Source organism: Camelus bactrianus, chromosome 6, assembly GCF_048773025.1.
Source record: "Camelus bactrianus isolate YW-2024 breed Bactrian camel chromosome 6, ASM4877302v1, whole genome shotgun sequence".
Classification (NCBI taxonomy): Eukaryota; Metazoa; Chordata; class Mammalia; order Artiodactyla; family Camelidae; genus Camelus; species Camelus bactrianus.
The window spans coordinates 3,279,505-3,304,769 of NC_133544.1; the positions used below are offsets into that span (position 1 = coordinate 3,279,505).

The 25,265-nt window shown below is 46.3% G+C and overlaps 1 protein-coding gene across 1 annotated transcript in view; it reads right to left on the reverse strand.

The window, feature by feature from the left end:
- Positions 1–24,075, reverse strand: part of DYNC1H1 (dynein cytoplasmic 1 heavy chain 1) — a 61,273-nt gene extending 37,198 nt beyond the window's left edge. The window contains exons 1-11 of the mRNA XM_074365017.1: positions 23,681–24,075; positions 15,534–15,621; positions 13,257–13,430; positions 12,769–13,024; positions 12,198–12,384; positions 10,559–10,830; positions 10,241–10,468; positions 6,194–7,270; positions 5,382–5,561; positions 3,523–3,672; positions 1,780–1,926 (exon numbers count right to left, since the gene is read on the reverse strand). Of these exons, the coding sequence (XP_074221118.1) occupies positions 1,780–1,926; positions 3,523–3,672; positions 5,382–5,561; positions 6,194–7,270; positions 10,241–10,468; positions 10,559–10,830; positions 12,198–12,384; positions 12,769–13,024; positions 13,257–13,430; positions 15,534–15,621; positions 23,681–23,936 (3,015 nt within the window). The 5' untranslated portion in view covers positions 23,937–24,075. The remainder of the gene's footprint in view (positions 1–1,779; positions 1,927–3,522; positions 3,673–5,381; positions 5,562–6,193; positions 7,271–10,240; positions 10,469–10,558; positions 10,831–12,197; positions 12,385–12,768; positions 13,025–13,256; positions 13,431–15,533; positions 15,622–23,680) is intronic.
- Positions 24,076–25,265: the final 1,190 nt, after the last annotated feature.

A 25,265-nucleotide genomic window follows, 5' to 3' on the forward strand; every position in this document is an offset into this window, starting at 1 on the left:
GCACGTGAGCCCCAGGGGCAGAGAGCGGCGCTCCAGAGCGGGGCCCTGAGGTCTGAGCCTCGCCTGGGCGGGCGGGGCTGAAGGCCATGTCTAAGAGAGTGGGGTGGACTGTGACCAAGAGTGTGCACCAACGTGGACGCTGGAACCTGTGACGCAGTCCTTGGTTTGTTTCAATGATTTGAGAGCCTGCCTTGTGCCAGACACTGTTTTATGTACCGTAAATAGGCAAAAACCTCTGCTCACATAGACTTACGTTCTGTGGGAGGAGAGAGACAATTAAGGGAAAAGCAAAACGCATGCAATGTCAGACGGTGAGAAGTGCTATGGAGAAAGTGGGGTGGGGAGGATGTATTTTAAATGTGGGAGTCAGGGAAGGCCTCACTGAGGAGGTGACCTTTGAGTGGGGACCAGGATGAGGAGGAGGGAGCCATGTGAATATCTGCTACCATGGCTTCTGAGCAGGGAGCCCAGCAAGTGCAAAGGCCCAGGGATAAGAGTCTGCCTGACAAATGTGGGATGAGCACGAGTCCTGTGTGGCCGCAGCAGAGCCATGAGAAGAGAGGTAGGCGCTTAACTCAGCAGGATAGCACACAGCGTGCATGTGGGGCCTAACAGGAAGCCGTTAACGGACTCTGAAAGGAGCACTCAGGACAGCACACAACGTTAGACTTCTTCTGGCCGCTGTGTTGAAAATAGATTTCAGGAAGCAAAGGCAGACACAGAGACACCAGTCAGGAGGAACTTAACTGATCCCAGCGAGGGACGATGGTAGCTTGGATGGGTGGTAGCAGGGGATGCGGTAAGACACGGATGAGGAATAACTCTGAAGAAGGAGGCAATGAGAGTCAAGGATGACGTCATGATTTTTGGCCTGAGCAGCTGGAGATGGGAAAGGAAGGACTGGGGGAGGAGCGAGTGGGAGAGGGGACTGAGAGACGAGCTCAGTCTGACGCATCCATCAGGCGGCCACGTGGAGATGCCGAGGAGGCAGTGGAACTGGCAGTCTGGCTGGAGATACGAACACAGAGCTGTCAGCACACGGCTGGTATGTACAGCCGACAAACTGATGAGACAGAGAGAGCACGGAGCGGAAGGGGCGCTGAGCAGGCGGGAACACGAAAGAGGAGCGAGTAGAGCAGACCGGCCGGTGAGCGGGGAGGAGAGCCAGTGATGAGAGCAGATCGAGGATATAAAAGAGGATATGAAAGAGAACTGCGCTCATGTGCAAAGTTAAGAAAGCAGACGCTTCCTAAGAGGATCACTGTTTCCTACGAGAGCCTGTCATGGCAGAGGCTGTGGGGGTTGTTTATCTGAAAACCACTGGTCTTGTTTGAAGTAACACTGCCTTGAAGCCAGTCTTCAGAGCTCTCCTTTTGCTCTAGAAGTATACTAGGAAGAGTGCCCTGTATCTGGGGTTTGGTTTAAAATAATCTGGTGGTGGGGGTGGGGTGGGGAAGGGAATATGGCATATAATGAAACAAAACTGGCCACGTGTTGTATGAGCTCACATGACTCCCTCTGCTTCTGTGTGTTTGCAAATTCCCATAATAAAATGTGAGGGGGAAAGAAGCAGGAATTTCTAAGAGAGCACTGAGACCAGAGCTCCAAACACGACTATTTGGAAAAGCAACTATTGGGGGAAAATGTCAGGTCACACAAAGCTTCCTCCAGCTTGCCCTTAGCGTGCCGAGCCTCAGGTCTGGAGTCTGCAAAGACAGGTCAAGCTTCCTTAGAGAGGCGCGGTGTCCCAAGCCAAGGGGGGCAGCTCGGGAGGCTCACCTGGTACCTCTGACTCTGGATCCTGGGGAGAGACAGCACCACCATCTTCCAGGCAAACATCTCCTGATATAGCTTGTACCTGCACTCCTCGATTGGTGGATTCAAATAGATGACCTGATTGGTTATTCTCAGCTCGTGAACAACGTTCTGTAAAAGAAAGATTTCATTTTTACTCAGTCATCTATTGCAGTAAAACGTTTCTGATATATAACTTTTTTTTCTCTCTCTGAATCATTAAACTACTTCCGTCTGAACCACATAATCTGTTACGTTATTAGCAGATAGTCTTCTGTGATCTCATGCTGTGGTCTGTGGCCCTTCCCAGAGGACTGTAAGAGGTCAGAGGACAGGTACTGCTCAGGTTCCTCCTCGGTCCCCCAGCGCCTGCGTGTCCAACACACCACGGGCGCTCAGTGAAGCACTGTTGGATTTGATGTGCATGGTGACCTCTGGACACGAAGACATTGAGACCTGAGAAACCAGTACCACTGATGCAGCCACATGAGGCCAACCTTACTGACGTGGGTTTACACGGTGGGGTAGGTTTCTGCCACCTGCCAGTGCCTTTAGCTAATCAAAAATTCCAACCCTGTCTCCACTAAATAACTGAATCAACTCAGACACACTCACTTGCTTTTCTGCATCTCAGTATTTTAAAAAATATGCTCTGGGGATGAATATCTGTAATACTCAAAAGTAAAAACATTTTTCAAGCATTAAAAGAAAAAAAAAGTTAAGTCTTCATTTCTCCCAGATTCAAGTTTTCACTTGCAAAGGTCTTCCAGGCTTCTGATCTGTGAGACCCTTTTATTGGTAAATGTAACACAAATACTGTAAACTACATAAAACAAATGCATGGCTTAATGAATTAGTGTGAGGTGGACACTTTCACAACCACTGCCCACGCCAGGAGACAGGACCTGCTTGCACAGTCTGAACAGAACTTTCTGGAAAGCTTGCTGGGCCCCAGCTGACCACTCCTTCACACAAATGGGAAATAGGTGGCTGGGAGACAAAGACTCCTGTCTGGAGTGCTTACCAGTGTGTTACCGCATTCTTCCACGAAACTCTGGTTTAGATTTTTGTGGAAACAGTGACATTTCAGGGTCACAGTCTGAACATTTCCTTGTAGCAGATCACACTCAGTTCTTGAAATGATTTTTTGCTGTATTTTTTTCCCTCGTGTAGAATTTTTCCTAAGTTTCATTTTCATTTTTTAAAAATTTGTTTTTGGAACTCTAGACTTACAGGGGCGCTCTGATGAAAGCATGAAGAGTCTCCACCCGCCCTTCACCAGCTTCCGCCAACGTGATGTGACCATTGAAACATTAAGACATTAGTGTGGATACAAGGCTATGAGCTAGAATCCTGACTGCAGCCAGATTTCCCAGGATCTAACCAGCACACCACACCCGTCAGGTGTCACATCTCCTCAGTCCCTTCCAATCTGTGACGTTTTCTCACTTTTTCATTGTCTTTCTCTCACGACCAAGACCCTCTGGAGTTTCATCAAATGACCCTCCCTCTGGGGTTGTCTGCTGTTTTCCCAGGACCTAGGAGGAAGACTACAGAGGGGAGAGCCCATGTCGCCCCTCCATATGTGACACCCACACAGGACCCCTGGGACGCAGGCCGGATCACCTGGGAGTCAGGGTTCTCCGCTGTAAGTGGATTTCCGCTGGCACTCTGTCAGGGGGGACTTGTCTCGGTTACTGCCATGTGACTGCCGTGGGAGGTACTCACTTTGATCTTTGGCTCTCCTCCCGGCTTGTGACTAACTTGTGGTGCGTCTGTGTCCATGTCAACTTCCGCTTTGTCCTCAGCTTGTCCAAGGAGCACCTGCGTCCAGGCTCTCAGGCCAGCTTGTAGGCGGACACCCAATATCCTTTCAATCTACAGAGAAAATGTATCAAAGAACAGTGTTTCTTCCAAAAGTAGCTCACAGAACACAATACCAGAAAGCTGACGCCGCAGGTCCAAGACGAACTGTTACTGACCGCAGCCCTCCCCGCCCAGGCTCAGTCTCCCTTCCTCACTTCCTGGCCTCAGATAACTCATCTGTTAGGCTGACTGTGCTTGTGCTCTGGGCCAGCGGAACCAGCAGTCTTCCCCACTGTGAGTGATACAGAGATTAACATGAACACAGCAGATGAAGTGATACAAAATTTACAGAACAAAAGCATTTTCCTGGCAGCCCCAGAGATAAAACTAGAAAACTATAGTTTAGTGCTTAATCCGTTTTTTGTTTTTAATTGAGGCATAATTGACATATAACATTGTATTAGTTTCGTGCATACAACATAATGATTCAGTTTTTGTATTTATTGCAAAATGATCACCACACAGTAAGTCTAGTAAACATCTGTCACTGAACAGAATGACCATTTTCTTTTAACAATAGGTAAAGAAGAAAGTCAGAACTCTCTCTGATCTAGAATGAGACAAATTTCCCACGAAAAGGATGTCTGTATGTCCTTGTAAAGAGTCTGCCTCGGGCCACAAAACCATCCTGGGAATACCATGAGGACGGCTGTGCGAAAAACTGGGGACTTTCGGTAGATTCAGAAGAGTGGGGTTTGTTAACTTTTACTCTGTCAGGGTCTCACTGGTGGATACTCTGCAACTTACGTATCCATTTTTGTTTGTTTGTTTTTTGGGTGGGGAGGTAATTAGATTTATTTATTAATTTTTAATTGAGTGCTGGGCATTGAACTCAGGGCCTTCCGCATGCTGAGCATGCGCTCTACCCTCTCCCCTATGTATCCATTTTAAGTAACCCTTAAAAAAAAATGAAGTCTAGTTGATTTGCAGTGTCGCGTTAGTTTCTGGCGTGCAGTACAGTGACTCAGTTATACGCACACACGTATACGCACACACGTACATAGCCTCTTTCCTGTTCTTTACCATTACAGGCTACTACAAGCTACTGAGTGCAGTTCCCTGTGCTCTGCAGTAGGACCCTGTTGTTCATCTGTGTGTCCATTTCAAAAGAGAAAACGTGTGAACCACCACCTCAGAACTGACCAACCACCCGCTGTCCACTGAGGGACGTCTGCCATAAAACACTCTCCTTCTGGAAGCTCCTCACAGCTGCAGTCTCTGACACCCACCAATGAGAAAGCCCCATGGGGAAGTATGCTTCAAACAAGCGTGCTCACACATGTGGACACACTCACACGCACCTCCCCCTGCCCGCACACCTCCAAGCGGTGAGCCGAGGCCCTCCACACCAGGAGTAAGAGGCACTTTGCTGCTGGGCATCTCTGTTTAAACTGGGGGGGGGGGGGGGGGGGACAGGGTAGGCAGAGAAGGGGGCCTGCAGAAGAGGCCCAGGAAGGAAAACCTACATTATTAGCAAGGGTGGGGGAGGGCAGGAGGCGGCCAAACTCTCTCCTCCTTCACAGCTCCCTGCTCCCAATTTAGAAAGAAGGTGAGTACAGGTGCGAGGACCACAGCGTGGCTCTACTGTTAGTTATGCGGGATTTCCAGGGAAGACACTGGACTGTCACTGATGATCGACTAATGAACTTATGAAACAGGGAGCACTCCTATGCTGACAGCAGACAAATGAACACCACCGTGCACCAAGCCTCACCCCTCACCTCCATGTCCAGCTTGTTGACCCAGATGGGCAGGTTGGAGTAAGAGTGCAGGTTTAAGTCGTCCACGGCTTTCTGGACCCTGTTCAAGATCTCTGAGAATGTCTTGTGATCGTACATGCAAGTCTCCAAGGAGCGGACCTCCAGGTCTATTTTTTCTTCAATAATCAGCAGATCATCCACCTAAAGGAAGGCATATTTAGTATTTAACACTCACTCTATTCCTTTATCTTATGGACATTCTTCTCAATTAATGAATAAATGTTCGAGGCAGAGAAGTTCTTCCATAAATAGCTAACCCTGTGTGTTGGCATGAGAACACGTCCCCACCCTGCGTCGCTGTAGAGGGAAGGGAAACCCTTCCTCACTTCTGTGCACGGGAAGGGAGACCTCTGACGGGTAAGCCTGGGAGCAGGAAACCAACCAGCTCCACCCTGCCCCTGTCCCCGGGAGCCAGCGCGCACCAGACCCCAGACTCTGTCCTGAGGGCAGCGGCAGGCGAGGGTCTGGGAGGGGGGTATCGAGAGCAAGCTCACGGCGCAGCTTTACCCGTAAAGCTCTCATTCTGTGTCAGACTCCGCGTCCCTCACCTCTCCACGGGTTCCCGGCTCAGCTCAGGGTGTTACTGTCCTCCCTAAGCCCCAACGATCACCAAACAGCAGGTGAATACAAAGCCTTTCTCGCTCTCAGCTCACGTGGCCCGAAGCTGCACCAAACATGCACGCCTTCTGCGGGAGAGCTGGCGTGTTAGTGGAGTGTGTGGTCCCTGTGTGCGGCTCACTCCCAGGACATGGCAGGAAGAGAGCAGAACATACCTTTTCCTGAAAGCTGAAGACGGTCTCCGCGAGGCGCTGCACGTACGGGTCGAGTTTGTAGGACTCCCACACCAGCGCGATGCCCTCTGCGATCAGAGCCTGCACCTCCTTCTTCAGGCCGGCCACCAGGAGAGAGATGGTGCTGCGCTCCTCCACCTTCTCACACGTGCGTTCGTACGTCCGGACGCTTTCGATCAGCGAGATGGCGAACGGGTAGAGCTGGTTTGCCTGATGAGCCTTGTTCACAATGGCCAGTGGGACTCGGAAGCCAAGCCACTTGAGGTTCCGGACCTCTTTTGAAAGGGTGATGATCTCCGGGAGGAAGTTGACTTTCAGCTTGAGGACGTTTCCAGACCGGCCCCGGACGCGGGTGCTCTCGATGGTGAAGATGCGGCCGGAGACGCCCAGGTTGCGCTGCTGCACCTTCCGGGCCCAGTCGTCAAATATTTCCTGGGTGTTGAGCTTCATGCGGAAGCTGTCACCATCCTGCTTCAGCTTCTGCCCTTCCACGTGGTTCTCCCAGCCCTTGCCCAGGACGTCCTCCACCCGCTTCATGTAGGCAGTCAGCTGCCGGTCGATCTGCTTGGCCCAGATGATGGAGCCCGACACTGGCGGCAGGTCACGCACATGGCTCATCTTGCAGGCCTGGCTCTGCGGGTACTGGACCTTGAACTTGTCGTGAAGAGACTCGATGTCGTCCTTCACACGCTGGATGAGCTGGGTCTGGTACTCGCGGATGGCCCCCCGGATGTGAGGCCTGACGAACAGCGCATTGAACCTGGAGAAGATCCTGAACATCTCGTTGGCGTTCTTGGCGGTGCCGAGCTGGTCCCGCAGGCGAGCGGTGATGCGGGTCTCCACCCGGTCGATCCGCTCGTCGTAGCGCTTCATGGCAGCCTCCCAGGCCTCCGTGCCCTCCTTGGAGACGTCCAGCCCGTCCACCTCCTTGACGTTCTCATAGGCCAGGTTGACCTCCTCTATGGCATTGGCATCAGCGGCATCGAAGAGGACCTCGGCCACCTTCATGTCCTGGGGCTCAGGCACCTCTCCTTGATTCTGCTGTGCGACAGCGGTGACCTTAAAGGGGAGGATTGGGACAGAAAGTTTCACCAAGGAGGATTATGTCCTCGTGCACCAGCAGTACATACCGCACAAAACTGCCAGCCCACCGACTTTCAGTCAGGCATGTTATAACCACAACCCAACAAGGCTACGTGAAACAGCACAGTGTATTTTAACTCTGCATTGTAAAGATCTCCTGACAATGCAGTTCTGTTGCTTAAGAAGCTAAAATAACATGTGTTAAAACCTCAGTTTTGGATACTTCCCTCTGTGATGTTTAGCCTATGGCTAAAATTGCTTTGGAAAGCCCAATTCACAGGAGTGCTACGTATAATTCAGTATCCAACTTAATTTTCCCTTTTTATTTTTAAAACTTTAAAGTATAATCCACGGATCAATGCCACAGCAGAGGGACCGATAAAGTGCTACAGTAACAGAGAAGATTCCATTCAGTTCTCCATGTGCTACTGGGAGAGAGCGGAGCACAGGTGCCCTTCCCCGCAGGAAGTCAGACTCCTACACGCAGCTCAGGCCCTCACTCCCAGACTTACGACACTGGCAGGGGTCTTGAGCTGGGGTCCACAGATGCCTCGGATGAAACTCAGGTTGTAAGTTTCTTCAGGAGAAATTAACAATCATTATTTCCACTAACCCCTAAATAAATTTAGCATTTCCTTCGATTATGAAGGCACACACCAGTCATGCTTGTTCAGTTCCAGACTCTGTCATCAATACGTCCCTCCCCAGCACACCACAGTTGTGTGCATCTTGAGATCTAACTGCAAAATTACGGCCTCAGGCTTGTCACTAGATTTTGCTATTTTATGTTCGTGAAATGGCACTCACGTCACTAAATCACAATTTCAAAACTGTTGATAAATTTCTTTGTAAACTTGTGCATTTTATTTTATGTATTTAAAAGCATTTTGAGGACTCTTGGTAACGACAGTGTAAGGGCAAAAATCGGACAAAATTCTTAAACAGCCATTTCAGGGCAATGGAAAACAAGGCGGCCAACAACTCGGGACATGTTTATACGAGGTGAGAGCAGTGAGCTGGTGGCCGACCTGCCTGGGGTGCCCCAGCCCCGGCTCAGGCAGGAGCACCGGCAGCTGTGCTGGGGGAGCAGAACAGCAGCACGCTTAAAGCGGAGATTCTGGAAGCCAGAGAGCCTGACAAAGGCCGAGGTAGGGAACTACACACGCACAGAACATGGGAGACCCTAGGGGGGTGCTGCAAGAATGGGAAGTCTGGGGAGATTCACAACTTGCTGTCAACCAAGAATTCTATATCCAGTGAAACTATCCTTCAAAGGGGAAAGTGAAATATTTTCCTGATTTTAAAAAAATGAAAGAATCTGTTGGCAACAAACCTATGAAACAAGAAATACTAAAGGAATTCCTTTCGGCTAAAAAGGTAAGACAGCAGGAGTGACTCAGTCCACAGGAAGGAGTGAAGAGCACTGGGAAACACAAACAGGGACAAGCGCGAAGATTATATGTTACTTTTCTTCTCGTCTCCTAGTTTTCCTAAGACATATATGACTCTAAAACAAAACCTGTAATGCTGTATTGTTGGGTTTATAACAGACGTAGTAGGTATGTAAAGTACACGTATGACAAGAAAAGCCTTATTCCCCCTGTGCACACGACAAGCAGGAGAAGGCAGAGCGACACTGCTTGTGCAGCTCTGAGAGTCAGTACTGAGTCCACCACAATGCATTAAAGAGTTCTGCCCTGACCCCTAGAGTGCCCACTGAAGAAGACCATCTGAAGAAATAACAGCTACAAGTCTATAGGAGAATTAAAATGACGTACTAAAAATAACACAAACGGCGGCAGTACAGGAACAGAGAAACAAAAATGAGACCCGTGGAAAGCCAAGAGCACGTGGCAGCTCTGAATCCAAGCCTACCAATAATTACATTAGATGTGACCTGACTAAGCCCTCCAGTTAAACCATTCTGAGGCGTATGCATGCACACACAAGTTTATCATAAATTTTACTGATATAAAGGATGTGCACCACACGGTTTACAAACAAAAAGAAAGTAACGTTCTTTTAAAACAAAGGTATCTGAGAAGGGGGACATGGTAAAAAGGGTTGAGACACTCCAGGCTAGAAGGAATCAGCCCTCATCAAGTCTCTCATACAATAAAGGGTTAACCCTGAAACCCACACACGCACACGTGTACACATAACTTAGAACCGCAGAGTAAGATGCTGAGGACGCCCTGTTCATAGTCCACTCCACCCTGTACAGCAGGTGCTCCTAGTCAGTGAATGAACCTTCCCCGGAGGGCATGACTTCTAGACAGGACCCCCCCACTCCCAACTCACCTAACATTTTATTACAAAATTTTCTAACTACAGGAGGCTTGAAAGACTTATAACCCCAGCCAGAGCCTGTAATTAACACTCAGCCAACTAACACTGGCCAGATACTGGCTTTATCATACATGTTTATCCACGTATCAGGTCCTCTACCTACGTGTACATCAAGCCACTTTCCATTTCTGGACTGGATTTTTTAAAGTAAGAAAAGCACTGGTGAAGAAGAGAGGTGAACTAAGAAGAGAAAAAAAATCAGGAACAAAGAAAGGAGTCATTTAATTCTTTTATCTCAGGCATACGCAATTACTACCCACATTTTGCAGACGAGGAGTCCGGGGAAAAGGTTAAAGAATGTGCCCCGGTCGGTCACACAGCCAGTTCACCAGTGGGACTAGGATTTAAAGCCGTGAAGTCTGGCTCTAGGGTCCAGGCAATTTGGGGTAGGGATGAACGGATGAAGAATGTTGACGATCTGGACTGAAACACCATGACACAGAATCACTAGACCTTAAAGGTGACAGTGGCACGATGGAAACGGAGCTAAAGAAGCACTTAACAGTTTAAAATAGAAACAAGCAGTTACTTCTAAAAACAGAGAAAGAGGCGGTCATTAAAAGAGTGCAAGCATGAATTTTCAGGATGTGAACACACCTGTGGCCTCAGGACCCTGACGATGACAGCTCTCAGCTGCTCGTGCTGGCGTCTAAACTTTCTCATCTGGTCCAGGCGCGCCTGAAGCTTCCTGTGAGCAGGGTTGATTCGCCACACCATCTTCAGATTTTCTTCCCTTTTCCTTTTGACAATGTCTCTCAACAACACCTGAAGTTTCTCATACTCATCATCCCAAGTCTGGAAAACTTCAAAGCATGCGACCATAACCTAGGACGTAATTTAACAAAGGAAGCTCATTAGTAAGGCACGTCCCCGCCTCGGCGCCCTGAGGCTGAGTCTCGGGCTCCTGCAACTTACCTTCTCAGACTCCTCGTACGCCACGTGCATCAGCTTCCGCGTGCCCAGCACTTTGAGCAGCTGAGAGCTCAAGTCTCTTGAAATTGCCTCCACCAGGCGCAGCGCCCTCTGAATGGGGTACTTCGTGTTTCGGATCTTTCTCAAATGGGTGAAAATTGCAACAAGCGCCTGCCTTATTTTGTCCAGCTCAGTGGCAGACAGCAAATCATTCAGAGGAAAATCTTTCATCAGAGGGTTGTAGTCATTCACCGTTTCCAAAGCCTGTTTCAGACCTAGATTAACAGAGACAGTTAATGGTTTTCATATCAAGTAAAACAACTATAATATTATGTTATGTCAGTTATACCTCAATTAAAAAAAAAAAAAGGAAAAGAATATTCCTTATAAGCCTAATGGTGGTGAAGTAAGCTAAAATATATCCTCACAAAGAAACACTTTGATGTTGCAAAAGATTTCATGACACAAGTTGTGCTACTTGAAAAAAATATATTGTTAACAAGATGATTCCAGTGTGGTCTCATTTTTGCTTTTTTAAGAATTATCAGCCACCACATTTACACTATAAGGTTGTGAGTGGTAGCCCCATAGATTTCATCTTTTTTTGCTTTTATATTTTTATATATATTTTATATTATTAAAATGTCTTAGAAATAACAATTAAGTTTCAAAAACTAGAATTTTATCATCCTTAAGAACACTGAAATTTAAATTCTATACCCATGGCTCAAGTTAGGGTAGTATGTTATGGACATGGAATCAATGAAGAACCTGGATCCAAGTCTTTTTTTTTTTTTAACTTCCTCTGGCATAAGACTGAAATAAAAATGTATTAGGAAAGAAAGAAAGGTTTCAGAGGTATTTTTAAAAAAAATTCAAGGTATCTATTTCAGTATCAGTGAACGCCCAAATCTTAGTGAACGTATGTAGTGTGATCAAAGTGGAAGATTTCTACCCAGAACTTCCTCTAATGTTTAAAATGTGGCACCACAACCTTTTGTGGAGGGAAGGAAAGGACATGATAACCACTGCAGTCCTAACAGCCTATCCTAACAGGTCTCTCATGGGCACACAGTTGTGGACGAGCGTCTACCAGGCTCAGTCATTCCAACATCTGTGGCCCTGTTACGTGCTCATTCACCATCACTCACACTGCTGCCCATTCAGAAAACTAAATTTGTCTCCCCTCTCTTCAGAACGGGGAGGAGAGCAGAGAACAGGAAGGGGCAGGTAAACAGAGGAAGAGAACGTACTGACCAGCTCTCCATCCACAGCCCTGTGGGCAAGGAACTTCTGCTTAATGTAAACCATCTTTCTGCCTGGGTTGTCAGAAGCACACCTGACTTTACACTAAGAAAGTACAGCCCAGCCTGCTCACGGAACTAAGCAAATGAGAAACGGAGGGAAACTCCCAGGGCTCCCTGCACTCGTGCCAAGAAACGGGCTTACGTGCTCAAACCCCGGAGGGAAGTGGGAGGTATGTGGGAACATCGTTTTCATTGCCTATTGCTGGGGGAAAGAAGAGAGGGAGGAAATAGTCAGGAAAGAGGGTGCAACTATTAATTTTCATCTACGTTATCAATAAGACCTCACAAAACCCAGATCCAGAACTACTGATCAGATTGTAAGCCCTCGTTTTTACCTGTGTCAGTGTCAAAACTGACGGTGGCGTGGAAACGCTTGCCGTGTTTCAAGATATCCAGAGTCAGGAGGACTTCCGGGCTCTCTCGCTTCTCCTGGATGCGGTATAATGCACGTTCCAAGTTTAGCCAAAAACTAATTTCCTGTAAGGCAGTTCCTGAAGCAGGATCTCGGTCGAGTTTGGTCACCTTAAATATAAAGTAACATTCAGAAGTATTCATCATTTAAACAAAAGTAGAAAAAGCATCATTAACTAAACATATGCATTACAATCTAGCTGTACATTTCACGCAGAGTTCCTTCCTTGTATTGTAAGCGGTTTAATTTGAAATCAAAGGCCCGAGACCACAGCAGAGATCAGCGCCCTCTCAGGGTTGATGTTAAACATGCTGCCCGCTGGCTGCTCCACCTGGGCCAGCGTTAGTCCTCCCCTGTGCGTTCCCAGGGCCGACAGGAGGCACTGCTACCGGTCGGCACAGAATTCACCTTGCTGATAAAAACTCGGAGCAGTTTTCTCACAGATACTAAAGAGGAAAGCATTTCACATGATACTCCCAACACTGTGCTCTTACTTTCTGAATTTCTCGGATCCAGCGGTTAACTCCAGATTGTAACTGATTGAGAAAAGTTGGGTCTTCAACCTTATCTCCAAAGTCTGTAACTTTGGGCTTTTCTCCATGTTCATAACATTGTTTTGCAACATTTGTAATAATTGGATGAATTGGCAGGCTGATTTCTGGAATTTCAATATTCTGCTGCAAGTGAAGGAGTCCCATTTCAAGTTCTGCAATTTTTTTTTCAACCGAAGGAGCCATTTTATCACCATCCCTAAAAAGACAGGAAATACCTCAGACTTCCGTGCACTATTGTTCTCCAAAGAGACTCCATTATTTCAGGTCTGTCAGGTATTAATAATACATGTTTTATTAATGCAACAGATTTATATCCTCTTGGTTTACGAGATCTGCACTCCCAATTCTGGAATTTTACATCATCTTCCACAGTGCCTTGTGTAAGTAAAATATGACATTCAAACTAATGAAGGAAAAACAGTTTTTACCTGTCTGCCTTGCCAGACTCTCTGATATAGGACTTAAAAAAAGGAGCCACTGCGTTGCTAATGAAAGAATGCAAGGTTTCGTACGGTGAGTCTTCACTGAGCGTGAGGACTCGGAGTTGAGAAGATACTGGTTTGTCCGCATCAATTACTGGAGTTCGTTTAATGAATGCCAAGCTGAAAGAAAGGAAAAGAAGAAATTAGAACAGAGTCTCATTCCTAATCAGTCTTAATAACTGTAGCCTTCTCTGTGTTGCCTATAAATTAAATTCATCTGAATGTTTTAATTTTAAAATCACATTAAGAATAGACTTGGCGGGTGGGTATAGCTCAGTGGTAGTGTGTGCTCAGCATGCAATAGGTCCTCGGTTCAATCCCCAGTACCTCCATTAAAATAAATAAATAAACCTAATTACCTACCCCACTCCAAAAACAAACAAAATAAATAAAGAATAGACAAAATTGCTTTTCTAATGGTGAAAAATATTGCTTCTCTTTCTTTACTCACTTGTGTGAGAACTTCTGAATCAAAGTTAAGGTTATAGCACGTGACTGTGAAACCAAGCCAAGTTCATCTGTTTCATATGCGGGTTGAGTTCATGATCCTGCCATCACTAAAACCAACCCCTTTAAGCAGCTACAAGTTACAAGCCCTGATGAACCTAAATCTGATCTGATATTAATCTGTCCCATTTATTTATGGCACTAAATCATACATCGGCTTGACTAAAGTCACCCAGAGGTTAAAGTGACAAGAGAACACTCTAGGTTCCTAGAGCCTGACCCAAACCAACCGTTCCAGCTTCATCTCCTGCTATGCACCCCTTCCTCACCGTTTAAACTACACATGTCATTCTATAAACATCACGTGCTTCTGTGTAGTTGCTTAAGAAACCTTTACTCATCTGCTGAAATTCCAAGTAACCCTCAAACCCCAGCTCCAGCATTACGTCTTCCCCGGGATCTTCCTGAACCAGAAGTAATCTGTCTAGTCTGTGTTTCCTGGTATTTTTGCACCTCTAAGATTTTGCAAGTGTTACAGTTAGTTGTGTATCTGCCATTCTTCCTCCCAAAAGACCGTATCTTTCTTGGGAACAAGAACTATGTTTTATTTCTTTGCATACCTACTGCTGGATCTTATACATAACTGGTGCTCAAAGGTGGCTGAATTAACAGCTTCAAGAGAATTAACATTTGAATTTTCCAGTTCCCACATTGTGTATGTGTATTTTACAAATAATACTTCATATTATTCTAAAAAGTCAATGACGCTTCCTGATGAGACACGCTGAGAAGGAACACAGTCACAACAGCACTCCTGCCAAAAAGGTACAACCTGAATGTGACCAGGGAGAAACATCAGCTGGACCCAGAGGAGGCGTGTTCCATCAAACCACTGGTCTGCACTTACCAAAAATGTCAATGTCATCAAAGACACAGAAAGAAAGGCACAGAATTGGATTCTGCATCATGGGAGAATTACTGTAAGGGGCATTACTGAGAAAATACAAATACGTACAGTGTCTAGAGCATAATCCTGCAGCAGTGTTCCTGGGATTTGAAAACTGTACTGAGGCTATGAATGAGAATGTCCTTGTTCTCAGCAAATGCTGTGAAGTATTTGGGGATAAAGCGGCAGGTTGTCCATAACTAACTCTCAGATGGTTCAGGAAAAAAACAATGCAAACGTGGTGAACGTTAACCGTTGTCTGGGAGTTCTACATGCTACCCATGCAACTCTTGTAGGCTTGAAATTACTCAAAATAAAAAAGTTTAAAAAGCCAACGCAGAATAAATTAAACATTTACATATTTAAATTGAGATATGTTTACTGGAGTATAAATTGGCACCACCATTTGAGAAGGTGGGAAATCTGGTAACATGCACTGAAGACTTTAACGGTGCATCACATCTGAACCAGTAATGCTATCTTTAGGGATTCATCCTAAGGAGAACCAAACTTACACCCAAAGGCTGACTAGCTATTTATCATCATGAAAATTCAGACGTGATCTGGGAGTATTACTAGATGTGTTTAATATATTATGGCTCAAACCTAAAATGGATGATGCCATGATACGGCAATTAAATTAAAATACTTTAGATTTTATATTAACTTGGAAATCCTCTTAATTTGAATAAGTAAAATTAAAGATAAGGAACTGAAAAAGCAGAAATCCTTTGAGTGTTTTCTTAGTGTCTTTGTCTGAGTCGATCAGGAATCACACTTAACTCTTACAAGTTTATAACCCAAAACAATGGTATATTCATACCACTCACCTGTTGGACTTAACTCCATAATGAATGTCTATGTTGATGTTATAGGAAATGAATTCTTTTTCTTCTTCTCCTTCATCGCCAACATCCTCTACAAATCATAATAAATATTCTGTCAAATTCACGTCAATATTCCAATTTTTAATCTATCAACTGCTTAGAGCATGATTAGCCTCACCCATCCCCAACCCGACGTGTAAACCCCTCCATGACTTGGCTCCACCTCACTTTCCTTCTATCCAGTTTTCCCAACTGCTGACCCAGGCACTTATTTGCTGTGTGATCCTGGGCAAGGCAGTTAACTTCTCTGCACCTCTGGTCCCCTGTCTGTATACTGGGGATGCACTGGCACGCCTTGCTTGTTGGAAGGATGAACTGAGCTGATGCGGAGAGCACGGCCCGGCCCCAGGTGGTGCTAGGTGCTGTTCCCTATGGCCAAATTCTTCCCACCCCATCCCAGCAGTCTCAGCCTCAGTGCTCCAAGCACAGAAGTCACTTTCCACCCCCACACCCCAGGGCCTCCTGCCCAGTTGTTTAACTCAATACTTTTTATGTGACGGGCATTCCTTTAGGTGCATGAGACATTCAACCCTCACAGCATCTCTCTGGGGGACGGCACGACTATTACTATCCTTGTTTCCCAAGCAAGGAATGTAAGTAAACTGTCCTCAGACATGTGGCTGGAAAGGGACAAGGGAGAATGCAGAAGTCTGATTCCAAACCCAGGGTCCTCACCAGTACACAGTCTGTCCTCTTCCCTCATTAAGCCCCCCATCCCTCAGAAAACCCTCATCAAGAAAACTGCTATCAGCACTATTTACAACAGCCAAGACATGGAAACAACCTAAATGTCTATCGACAGATGACTGGCTAGAGAAGATATGGTATATTTATATAATGGAATACTACTCAGCCATAAAAAGAATAAAATAATGCCATTTGCAGCAACATGGATGGACCAAGAGACAGTCATTCGAAGTGAAGTAAGCCAGAAAGAGAAAGGGCAATACCATATGGTATCACTCATATGTGGAATCTTAAAAAAAAAAAAAAAAAAAGACAAACGAACTTATTTACAAAACAGAAACAGACTCACAGACATGGAAAACAAACTTATGGTTACCAGAGGGAAAGAGGGTGGGAAGGGATAAATTGGGAGTTCGAGATTTGCAGATAATAACTAATATGTATAAAATAGATAAACAACAAGTTCATCCTGTATAGCACAGGGAACGATATTCAGTATCTTGTAGTAACTTATGATGAAAAGAGAATATGAAAACGAATACACACATGTTCCTATATGACTGGAGCATTGTGCTGTGCACCAGAAACTGACAAAGCACTATAAACTGTCTATACGTCAATAAAAATATATTTTAAAAAATAATAATAAAATTAAAAAAAAGAAAACTGCTATCAAGAAACATCCCCACGGTCCCTGAGAGGCATCCACCTGGCCTTCCCTCTGCTCTTGCAGCACTTTTCAGAGCCTGCTCCACGGCTGACTTACGAATGCATCCTTCTCCCCGACCATGAGCTCTCACAGGGCAAGGCTTCCCCTCAACAAACATGCACGGCAGGCATTTTGAAGAGCTGACTGGAACCTCACAGTAAGGCGGCTCAAGATGCATGTGAATGAAATTTCTTAACAGTTAAAAATCAAAATGCAAAGATTAATATAAAAAGTTGTAAAAATGGGAAGCAATCCAAACCTCTAGATCTGTACTGACAAGCTCCAGCTGCGTTATCTTTGTGATGACATACTGCACGAAACAACTGCATTAGCAAAACGGACTGTTTAAGGATGAGCAACCTGGTAAGTGTGGTGCACCTGCACTTCTCAGTCGTGGTGCAAAAGCAAAGGTGGTAGACTTAGCAAACTGATCTTGGGAAAGTCATTTTTATTTCTCCCGGCTTCAAATTCACAAAATGTAAAACGGGCAGCAGAGGAGGGAGTGGGATCTTAAATTAGGTGGTCTGTCAGGATTCTGTAAGTGCTAAAAACTATGAAATCTGGGTGTACAGGGTCTGAGCAAAAGTGATTTGCTTCATTAGTTTTAAGATGAGATAAATACAAAATTCACACTAAGATTATAAGAGCATAAAATATTAGTATAGTTATGAAGAAGACAGTAATTCCTCCAAAATATTGTTTTCAGTATAATTTTAGGAAGGAGAGGAGTGGCAGAACATTCTAGTATGCCAGGTACTTCCTAGCTGTTTTTAAAAAATTACTAACTGCCTCAGAAAATCCCCAACCAATTGAGCTTTCCAACTACTGAAATGCGGATACACCACAAGAGAGAATAAACCATACTGCCTGAAACCAACTAAACATAATTGAAATCTGTAAAATACAAGCACAAAGACGAAGAGTATAAGGAAATACCGCCAAACTAAAATAGCTGTTGGGGCGGTGGGATTAGGAAGTATTTTTTCCTTCAATTTTTGGAACGTTCCCTAATGTTTTATGATTTATATAAAATATACATCATTAAAATAACACCCAAACAACATATAGAAAATAAAAGTAGCATTCTATAATCCCCAAAGGAAAGTCCTGACATAACTAAGAACGTGGCATGTTAACTTTGAATCACTTCTTCCTCCCGGATGAAGAGTCATCAGCTGTATAAATAAAATTACACATGCCGACTGGACACCAGCAGGTCCTAACAGGGTTAAAGGAACAGGGCACCACGCCAAGCAATGAGTCACTGCCGACCCGGGACTGCTGTGAATGCCCCGCCCGCACGAGGAACAGCACCGCAATGCAGCAGAACGCTGCCGGCTCGGGAGGCACACCCAGTGACATAATCCTCACACAGGGAGACGCAAATGGCAGATGCAACTGTTTTGGCAAATTTTAACTTCTTTCAATGACAATTACTTATGGAAGTCATTATTAATCAGCCATAGACTACATTTTAGGTTAGTTGTTCAGTGCTATTCTCCACAAATACAAAGATCAAATGAAGTCTGCGTATCTGATTCCCATTGTGAAAAAACTATGACATTGTTTTATACACTGCTAAATAATTTAAACTTTCTTGCCTCTTTGTAAGTTGTTACATCTTTCAAATAACAGTAATTCTACTTCTGCAGAAATATTTTCAAAAAATTGTTCGAAGGAGGAAAGACACTTGACAGTCCAATGTTAACAGAGAGGGTATTAATCCTGGTATAGTTAGAAGCTTATATACAAACACAATCTGCATGTTTTATCAGGTAATAGAGACCCCCTGCAGTAGAATCTGAACCAGTCCCCTAGTGATGCTGAAGTTACCAAGTAACACACGGCAGGCAGGTGCCATGCTGCTCGCTAACGCACTCAGAGAACGGCACGGAGAGCTCGCCCGCCTCGCCAGCTCCCCTGCTGCAAGCCGCACTACCACACCTCACCTCTGTGCACGTTTCCTGGGCTAACTTCTCAGAGTTTACTGAACTCCTAGAGATGTTCAAAATGTCATTTAGCACTAGTCTGTGAGCACTTCTGTTGAAAGACTAGTTTAGTGTATTTCAAACCACGAGTGACTTGTATCATTACACTGTGAATTCTGAGAACAATATGCCTCGTTTTATGAAATAACAGATGCACATTCAACTACCTTAACAGGCAGACAGGCAGGTTTCCAGAGCCTGCGGGGCGGGCAATGGGAAGGGGGCCAGGCGAGGCTGCAGCTCCCTGCGCCCCGGGTCACTCACCTTCCCCCTAACCTTCTGACACAGGGCAAGTCTCTTCTCGGGCTAGCAAACCAACCAAGCCAGGCATTTTCTTGGCCAAATTACTTGTTATGTGTTCCTGGCTCTCTTTATCTTTCATCTTCTTTTCCTTTTAAAATCCAGACCTACTAATACCACATTGTTTTGGCTGGTCACTACCACACATCTTTCTCTTTTTTTCTCACATGGTTGCTTTAGTTTTTCTCCTTTCCCATCTCTGGTGCTTTCTCCCGTCACCTCGACATCCACCCACCCTTTGGTCCTGCTTCTGAGGGGCTGCGGCTTCTCTGCCACCACCCCTCCCTGCTCTGGCACAAAGCTGAGAGCATGGTGAGAAAGTCTTTAGTTTACTCTTCAATCTGAAGACTTCCATCTGTAACATTGATGGGAATATGAAAGGAGGGTCAAACCTCATGTGATGCTTCCATTGTGAAGTTTCCAGAAAAAAAGAGAAATAAAGAAGTGAAAAAACTAGCAAGTTAGTAATGCCTAAGGGACTAAAGACAATGCTTTTTAAGGTTAACACTAATTCAAAGGAAATAACTGACATGAAGTAAATGAAAACAAACACGCCTGTTTTAATGGATACCAAGGAACTGAACAGAGAAATTAGTTTCTGGGTTCCAGGATGCTCCTTAAAACATCTTTTTCCCAATTGGGTCTTAAAACCCTGGGGTTTCAGTTTCCTCACTCACGACAGAGGAGGCCGGACTAAATCTCTTCCACCCCTCCCAGCCTGATTCCCTATAATGTTGCCAGACAAAAAGTCCATCCATCTTAACTTTTTAAAAAGAAGTGATGACTGTCTTCCCTTTCCAGTACGTGCACTTTGCTCACTACGCTACACTACACTTGCTGCATCAGACTCATCTTGCTGCACACTGGCCTGTCCCACAAAGGGTGTAAGGGCCCCCGCCTACAGCGTGACAGCACAGGACAGGAGGGACCCAGGCTGATGGACTCCTGGCCCAGTGCTCTGAGACAGTCTGGTGCCACAGGAAATGCTTCCTGTTAATTTACTGATCACTTCATTAACCAGTCTGAGATCTAAGTATAGGCCCAAAATTAATACTTCTTAGTCATTAATCTACTGCATGTCTTCATCTTTTAGGGGAATTAAGTCCTCAGAAAAATAACTTTTAAAACTCCACAAAAACATTCCTCATAAAGCTCTCTACACCGCTACACCTCTGGGAGTTGAGTCCCATAAGCACTACCTTTCACATTCCAGTCCTAAGCCATCTCTGCACTGATGAAGAGGACAGACGTAAAACTCCTAAATCATGCACCTCGGGAAAGACTAGAATTCCTAGTTTAGGATAAGTATTGGCTAAAGAAGCCACTATATTCGGTCTTACAGACAAAGTTCCAAGGATAAGACAGCCGAGTGGAACCCCCCCCCCCCAAGCCCCACACCACCTGTTCCCAGCTTGGACACTGACGAGCCCGGGAACCGCCAGCTCCACCAGCTGCAAACCGGAGCATCCTTACCTGTTCCTACCTTTACCACCCAACTTCTCACTGGGATGAAACACAACCAAAAACGCATTTTGGCTTAAAAGTGCTCCAAAAACATCACTAACATTGTAAAATGCCTATTAGGTAATGACCACACATCTGGTCATACTTTTAGAAGTATTATGAGGAAACAACTTTTTACACGCCAGGAATTTTAGAAAGGAGAATTCTCTTCTTAAAATGAGATTTAACATTTCCTTTCCTACCAACTCTCCAATTCTTCGCTATCAAAATAAATTGTTAAATTCACAACATTTATTCTACACTTTAAGGAATGCTGCACTTAAACAAAAAAAGTTTATAGCTAGCTGGAGCAGTTAAAAATAGATAAAATAGACAGACTTTCATATTAAAAAATGTTTCTCGGGGGCAGGGTAAGCTCAGTGGTAGAGCGCATGCTTAGCATGCGTGAGACCCTGGGTTCAATCCTCAGTACTGCCATTAAAATAATAATAATAATAATAATAATAATAATAATAATAATAATAATAATAATAATAATAATAATAATTTTAAAAAATCTAATTACCCCAAGTTTTTTTTTTAAAAAAAGCTTTTACATTCAATTACATGTGTTTGTAAAATTCTTTACATAAAAAATGGGGAAGATAACGTAACAGTAATTTTTCCTTTTCGTTAGATAAATTACATGACTCCATTCTTGGTGGTGGTCTTTATTCTGTTTAAACTGTTCAGATTTGTTTTCCATTGTATAATGCGAGCCTATTTTTCCCACTGTAAATAACTACTGGATGTTCATATTTGATTACATGTGCAAATGGCAATGCTAATTCATAAAAACCACCTGGAAGACAGACAGCTCTCCTACTAAGTGACCTGGGTCTATGCGTATACCTGAATTACACTAGCGTAGCCAGGATGCTAATAAGACTGATGGGATAATATACCTTTTCCTCAGATTTTTGTAAGCGAAAAATAAGTTACAGACAGGTTGAATTACTAGAAATATTTCCAGGATTTTTATAAATATAGGAATGAGACAGGATTTCAATTTTAGACAATCTCATTCCTTAGTCAATGTTCAAAAGTGCAAGTCATTATGGAGCCAAGATCTGGATGCCCAGGCATTTGCTGTGCTGAAAGGAGAAAATGGACCCACCAGGAAAAGAGATGACCTGCACCAGAAAGCATTTGACAGAAACAGGATCCCCCTCCAATGATTTTAGCAAAGTTCAATTTTAAGATGTTGGAGAAAAGTGAATTTGCTCTAGAAGCAAAGAACAAAACTTAGTGTTTTCCATAGAAAGAAATTGAGACTCAAGATAGAAATCATTCATTTCAAAACACCAACTTGCAGTGAAAATGAGGTCATGTAATAGCTAAGGTCAAGCTACTTGAAACACTGTAACAATGCAGATTAAAATATATTTTAAATAAAATAACATATATTCATTGAAAATGACCAAGGAGACAGACACCAAAACGCTGACAGTGGTCATATCTGGGACAAAGGATCCCAGGTGACTTTAATTTTATCTGTATAATTTTCTACATACTTTTTTGGGAAAAAAGCAAGAGTTAAAAAATTCTGTAAACAGTAGTGGTTTCCATGTGTGAAAACAACCCCAACATAAAAGAAAACCCTAAACAACATTAATACTCTAAATATGCCTGAATGGCTTATTTGCTTTGAACATTCCATGTGGGTCTAGGAAAAACACTTTCACACTCTCTGACCCTACACCCCTCCTGCAGAAACCAGTGCTGCAATGAAGCATCTCCTGAGTAAGGAAAGCCTGTGAAAGAAACAAAGTACCTGAAACATGGCGGGGGCGGGGGGGGAGGGACGTGGGACAGGACAGACATATAGCTGAAATTCTCTTACTGACAGACCATACAGCTTTTTGAGATTGTAAGAAGCTGGTTGGGGAACACTTTCAGGCAATGCCCAGTCCTTGGTACTAAGCCTGCATCTACTTGGACATCATCCTTGGGTTCCCGGATGGACGATGCCACACCCATTCATGCCCAGTCAAACTTGCTCACCATCGGCTACAAAACGTTTGAGAGCATCAAGGCGAAACCCTCCCTGAAGGCAAGCTCCACTCTCAAGAGGAATCTAGCCTTGCTTTTTGGAGGTCGCTATTTGAGGAGACTACTGGAATATGTAAACCTTTTGCCCCCTCCCTTCGCTAGGTGCCTAACCGGAATCTCTCTTCTTTTCAAATCCGTAAGGCCGACTCAGGTATCACTGGGTCATCTTTATGGTCATCTCGGGATTACACAAATACAACGTGTGATCCGTGAAAACAAGCGGCAGACTGGAAACTGAGAAGCTGAGGCTAGTCTAGGGAGTAGGATTAGCTGGTGTGACCTTGGGCCAGTCACTTCACCAGAGCCCGTTTCCTCGCGGGTGGATGGGCAGATACACCTCCCGGCATGGAAGCGGTGGGGACGGAGAGCCGGACCGCAAGCAGACCGTCCGTGTGGGCTAACCCCCCGGAACACCGATGCCCCGCTCGCAGCCAGGGCTGGCGCTGTCACTTCTGGGGCCTCGGCATCCGGGTCCGCACCAGGCAGGGGCCGGGATGCCGCCGGCCAGCAGTCCCCTCGGCTCCGACCCGCCGGGGCCTCCCCCTGACACATCCCTCCCGAGATCCGTCTCGCCTGGACACAAACCGAAACCGAACAGCTCATGTGACATTGGAGGCCGGGATGCGGCCTCCGCCCGCGCTCACCCGGAGACGCTGTCTCCACCCAGCTCGGCCATCTTGAGGCCCGAGCAGACAAAGCGCTCCCATTGTTGCGGGCGCCGGCGAGCCAGGGCGCCCTCCTCCCGTCCCGCGACCCGGAAGGGGGCCCCGGGGCGCCGGCGCAGGGGGTGTGGCGGGAGCGAGTCGGTGGCCGCTGGGACCCACCCGGGGGCGCCCCAGCCCGGCCCGCACCTTTGAGCGTGGAGCGCTCCACCAGCACCGTGTGGACCTGCGGGTCCGAGAGGAACTTGCGCATCTGCTCCAGGGCGCTCTTCTCCTCCAGCGCCGCCTCGAGCGCGGCCGGGGCCTCGCCGCCGTCCTCCAGCAGCAGCGGCACTAGCTTGCGCAGGTGCTTCTGCAGCACCGACACGTCGGCCACGTTCTGCACGGCCGACACCTCCAGGCCGGCCGAGCCATCCTCGCCGCCGCCGCCCCCGGGCTCCGACATGGCGCCGCGCAGGGGCCCGCAGGCAGCGCTGAGAAGGCGGCCGCGACTGGGCGCGAGAGAGAGCGAGCGAGCGGACGCACGAGAGAAACGGGCGCCGCAAGCAGACCGTCCGCTAGCCCGCGGCCGACTGAGGCGAGCGAGCTCCGGCTCCGCCCTAAAGGCCGCCGCCCGCCGGACCCGCCCCGCCCCCGGGCCGCCCGCCCGCCCCTCGCCGCAGCCACTGGCGGCCGCTCGCGGGCCTGGCGTCACGACGTCGCGCGTGCGCACAGGAGCCCCAAATGACGCCGCGCAGCCTTCTGGGACTCGTAGTCCCAGGGCTGGGCGGGGCCCCGCCGTCTCCGCGCCTCAAGCCCTGATGGTGGGCTTTGCGCCTCAAGCACCTCTATCCCTGAACATGGACTTGGCGGGCGGGTGGGTGAGGAGTGGTCAGGGACTATGTCTGTCCTGCTCACTGCTGTGGCCTCGCAAACAGCACAGAGGCTGAGCCACTGTAAATACTGAATGAATGGTGTTATTAATGGCCAGAGCTAAGGTTTTTTAAGCACTTAGCTTGTCTGTCATCGTTCTAAGCACTTAACCTGCGTTCTTTCCTTGAACGAAGGAATGACTACGACGTGTGTATACAGTCTTGCTTGTCATTAGGCATACATAGGGAGAGTGAGGATGTTTTTCAGAGGGGGAGGAGATGGGGGCAGTGTCACATTGCTAAGGCTGGAGAGAGGGAGGTGGGGAGGGAACGTTCCCAGCAGAGAAACCAGATTCTACAAAGTTAGTGAGGCAGGAGCAATGTAAAGGAAGCCAGGAGATGACACCTGAACGGTGGGGTGAAGCTGTTGTGAGTCCTGGCTGCAAATGGCAAAATAATTCCCGCCAGGAAGCTGTTAGGATCAAGAGGGAGACCTACGTGAGCACATCCACTAGAACAGTGATGCTCCGCTAGCAGCCGGGGCTGGCGCTGTCATCCCTGGGGCCTCAGTACCTGAGTCCACACAAGGCAGGGACTGGGATGCCTGCCCGCCGAGTCTGCCCCAGCTCCCATCAGCCCGGACCTCCTCCCTGACACAGCAATGACATAAAGGCCAGAATCCAGGTTGCCCACATTCTTGACTTAGAAATGGTAGTTTCTTATAAGTAGCATTAATTGTCTTTAAAAGTTCAAACTCATAACTTGCTTAAGTTGAGTGGAGGCAGGGAAGCCAAACGTGATATTTTTATATCAAAGTACACAGAGAGCTGAGCCCTGATTGGTGGAATTATGATAGGATGATTTGATTTCCCCAAATCATCTTTGGAAAACTGCGAAACATACAGTATGCCTATTCTTGCTCA